This window comes from Dipodomys merriami, unplaced genomic scaffold, assembly GCF_024711535.1.
Source record: "Dipodomys merriami isolate MVZ:Mamm:240054 unplaced genomic scaffold, mDipMer1.0.p SCAF_3, whole genome shotgun sequence".
Taxonomy (NCBI): Eukaryota; Metazoa; Chordata; class Mammalia; order Rodentia; family Heteromyidae; genus Dipodomys; species Dipodomys merriami.
The window spans coordinates 42,082,624-42,086,584 of NW_027204492.1; the positions used below are offsets into that span (position 1 = coordinate 42,082,624).

Genomic DNA, 3,961 nt, shown 5'->3' on the forward strand with positions numbered 1-3,961 from the left:
CTTCCGTCTCCATTAAAAATCGTGTCCTGAGTCGCTGTGATGATGTCACGTTTCCACGGCAACAGCAGGCACGGACTTTTTTGGCCTGAGATCTACGTAAGTTTCCTAACTCTCCTCCCTCTTTAACATAATTTATGACATTCAGTATTTTTCATGTATGTTGCAAGCGTGCTTTGTGTGTGTGTGTGTGCTTGTTTAAACCTATTTTGTCTGATTTTTTTCTTTCCTGTACCAGAACTTGAACTCAGATCCTCCTCCTCTGCCTCAACCTTCCTGTTCTCTCATGACCTACTTCTGTACTCATAGATCCTGGTGATAAAACAGTGACCCCAGGGAGATGGCTTTGTGCAGTTGTGGGTCGTCTCTCAAAGTCCCTATGAGTAGACATTCTCTTTCCCACCTCACAGAGATGGCCGCTGGACTCACTTCACAGCATTTTCTATTCCTGCTCATTCCCAGAACTCAGCAGAGAAGGAAATCACACTCCGATATGCAAGAAGCATTCCTCATCTTTCTGCATCACGAGACAGAACAAATACTGAAGCTGGGAAAATAGCAGACTAGGATTTGGAATCTCTTGTCTCCTCGGACCTCCTCCTCCGTCCTCCCCCCCACCCCCACCCCCAACCCTCGCAGACACTCAAAGCTCTTAGCCAAATCCAAACAATTGGAAACAAGACCCCTCTTTTTTAGAACCTGGTCACGTTGATTTCCATTAGAAAGTCGTCAAGGTAGCCACAGTCGCCACGTTGACGTCAGGCTTCTATGGCAACCGTGAAACCTTGAACACGCACACACTGGAAATCATACCACACAGCTCTCTATGCCCTTGCTTTTCCCTAAAAGCCACTTGAGCTTTCAAATGAGGAAACATACTCATTCGGGGGAGAATGAGGGAGATTAGACTGGAATTTGGGCAGTGGAACTGCCCAGATTGATGAAACAAAGCTCTTTTGTCAGTAATTTTGTTTTTACTTTGTAAGTGACAGTGGTAAGTATCACACATTTTCTCTCATATGTGGAAAGAGGGAAAAGACATAAAAGTACAAAGGACTCTATTAGGAAAGATGAAGAAAGTGAGAGAAGGGAAAAGATGGTAATAGGAATGATTATCAAAATGTTGTGCAGGTATACATAAATGTCACATAAAACTCATTGTTCTGTATAATTAATACATAATAACAAAAAAGAAAGGGATATCTAGAATGAAAAAAGTTACCATTGGGCTTATTGTGGTGCCACAGGTCTGCAATCTCAGTACTTAGGAGGCAGGAGGATCAACTCTGGACTGCAAAGTAAGACCTTACTCAGCAAACAAGTGATGGAGGAGTGTTAATAGTACACAGAAATCAGGAGTGTATCCTAGAGACAAATTATCAAAATTCTGAATAAACTGAATCGGTTCCCCCAAACACATCCATAATAATGCACCGATTTAATAGGAAATTTAGAAACAAAATGTAGTGATAGTTTAAATAGTGCCATACTTTGATTATTTAATGTAGTCCAATTTGGAAGCATTTGTTAATTATGAAAGTAAGACACAATTAAGCTCATAGCCTGCAAAACGGGTGTAATTTCCATCAGTGTTCACTCTTCCAATGTTACTTAGATAAGTGAAAATCACTGAGCAACTATTAAAACAATTCCTGATTCAGATGGTGCTAAAAGTGAGGGTGAAGGTAGGTGGACAGGGCACTCAAATATTACCATTCTTAACATTTTGTCTAGGTAAATGTTTTGTTTTGAGACTGCTTGTTAGTTAAATGTACTAATTTCCAGGTAAAGTTACTTCCTTCCCATCACTTAGGGTCAGAAATAGTATTAAGCAGGATCTCTGACTGTATTAACCAATGAAAACAATAACTTAGATACTGTTGTGGAAACTGAGCCCAAGGATAATTCACTCAAAATCACTGGAGAACAGGGTCACATTTACACAGAAATCACAATGCCAAATATTTAATATACTTCTCAAAGGCTTATTTTCATATTCCAGGAATGGATAAGATGGAGATGAGAGCCTCAGCTTTATGAAGAATGTGCCACACCCCAATGTTATTTGTATGTCTGAATTAAGTCTGTTTAACTGAGTGGACAGGCCTGCTGAGTCTCCCAAGTAAATCCACCCCAAGGAGTGAACACAAGTAAAAGGTTCAAGTCTATTTATGTTCTGTAAGTTAGGACGTCAAAAGGAACAGTATCTCCAATTAACAGGACTGATTCAGGGTAGCAAGACTGCAAATAACAGAGGAGTAACATGGAGAAACCTATTTTATTTTCTGTATGGACATGTAAGCATGGGAAAGACCTCCTTCCAGTTCTCCCCCAATTACTTGATGGGGCCCTGTGGTCTGTGAAATGCTGGGGAAATGGACAAGATCCAGTGAACAGTTCCACATCTGATAGGCTCCACTCAACAGCTCTGGAAAACAAGTATTTCCCCTATTTCACAAAAGAAAATATACTAAAGGATTATATCTGTAACAAAGGAGATTTACTATTAAGGTTTGTTAACCTAGTAATTATTATATACCCTTGTTACATTCATAAAGACATTGAAACTTATTTTCATTGTTTACCACAAAAAGAAGGTGCTCCAGTTAACTCTGCTGTTTCAGGCTGAGGGAGGGGATGTTCATATATACATACATGTGGTTTTTAGTAAAACAGTAACATATAGAATGTTTTTTAATTGCTTTATTAACTTTACATTTTTTCCATGCAAATGGGTAAAACTCTACGTTGACAGAAACACTGGGCACAAAGTCAATGTCCAATTAGAAGCTGGCAACACTTAAGACCCACCCGACACATGGAAATAACACCAGGTTCACAGCACATAGATTAGTAAAGGCATTAAAAGGAAAATGCAGGAAAAGGAAAACAGCAGGAATCACAGTATTAATCTCATGGAAAATTGCAGAAATCAAGGCATAAGGCAAAATTCATCATGATGGTCATGGTGATTAGAGAGCTCGCCCATAAGATTACGCAGAGAATTCCTCAACTGCAACTCCCTAAGTTTTCTCCTGATTTCTCTCATCTCCTCCATGAACATTTCCATATCATCTCCATCTCCACCCATCCCATCATTGATCTGCCTATTGGGTATGGCCCATCGAAAATTAGGGGCAAGTCGCCGAGCCTGTCCTCTTCTGTTATTTCCTGCAGGCTGGTGGCCATCACCTCCTCCCAGGGGGCGATCTTCCTCTCCATTCTGCAGGGGCTGCTCCATTTCTTCGTTTTCCTGGCGGATATTTGCCATGATGAGATTTTTTTTTTCTGGCTGTTTTTCTTTGAACACATAAGACAAGGGCAAGGACGCAAACTGAATGCCTGGTGCACTGTGCAGCAGGATTCAGGGACCTAATAGCAAAGGGTTTTTGTTTGTTTTGTTTTGATTTTTTATTTCGTTTTTCCCACCTTCGACACTCCTTGCGCCCTCTAGGGGGCTTCCAATTTGAGCCCCTCCTTCCAGTCCTCTCCTTTTCCCTCCCTCACTCAAAGCCCTCCATTTTTTCTTTCCCAGGATTCTTCCCAGAGCTATGCAGGCATCAAAATGGAGGATGGGAATGGTTAGGGGAGGTGCATGGAGGAAAGAGTTAGGGTCTGGGTCTCGGGCTGGACTTTCCACACATTCTTGTCCCCGCCCTCCAGCAATGCCCGTTTAACAGACCTGGGCCTATCCTTGAAGTCTCCTCCGGGTTCTTGACGCGACCCGCGTCTTCACAGATTCACTTGGCCCTGTAGACCTGCACACAGCAGGGCAGGGTGAGGGAGGGGAGGTGGGGGTGGAGGGAAGCTGCAGAACCCGGCGCCGTCCCTCGCCCTGTGTTTAGGCCTTTCTTCCCCGCCATCCCCCCCACCTCAATCCCCACCCCACCCCTCCCAGAGGTGCTCCCATTGCAGGGACTAGAGGGTGATTTCCCTTGGCTCTCAGGTGCCCCGCTGCGCGTCC

At 42.9% G+C, this 3,961-nt stretch overlaps 1 protein-coding gene across 1 annotated transcript; it reads right to left on the reverse strand.

Moving 5' to 3' along the window:
• Positions 1-1,946: 1,946 nt before the first annotated feature.
• Bex3 (brain expressed X-linked 3) lies at positions 1,947-3,755 on the reverse strand. The gene is made up of 2 exons (XM_070040013.1): positions 3,680-3,755; positions 1,947-3,297 (listed from the first exon to the last, which is right to left on the reverse strand). The coding sequence occupies exon 2, from the start codon at positions 3,266-3,268 to the stop codon at positions 2,930-2,932; it is 339 nt and encodes a 112-aa protein (XP_069896114.1). The 5' UTR covers positions 3,269-3,297; positions 3,680-3,755; the 3' UTR covers positions 1,947-2,929.
• Positions 3,756-3,961: the final 206 nt, after the last annotated feature.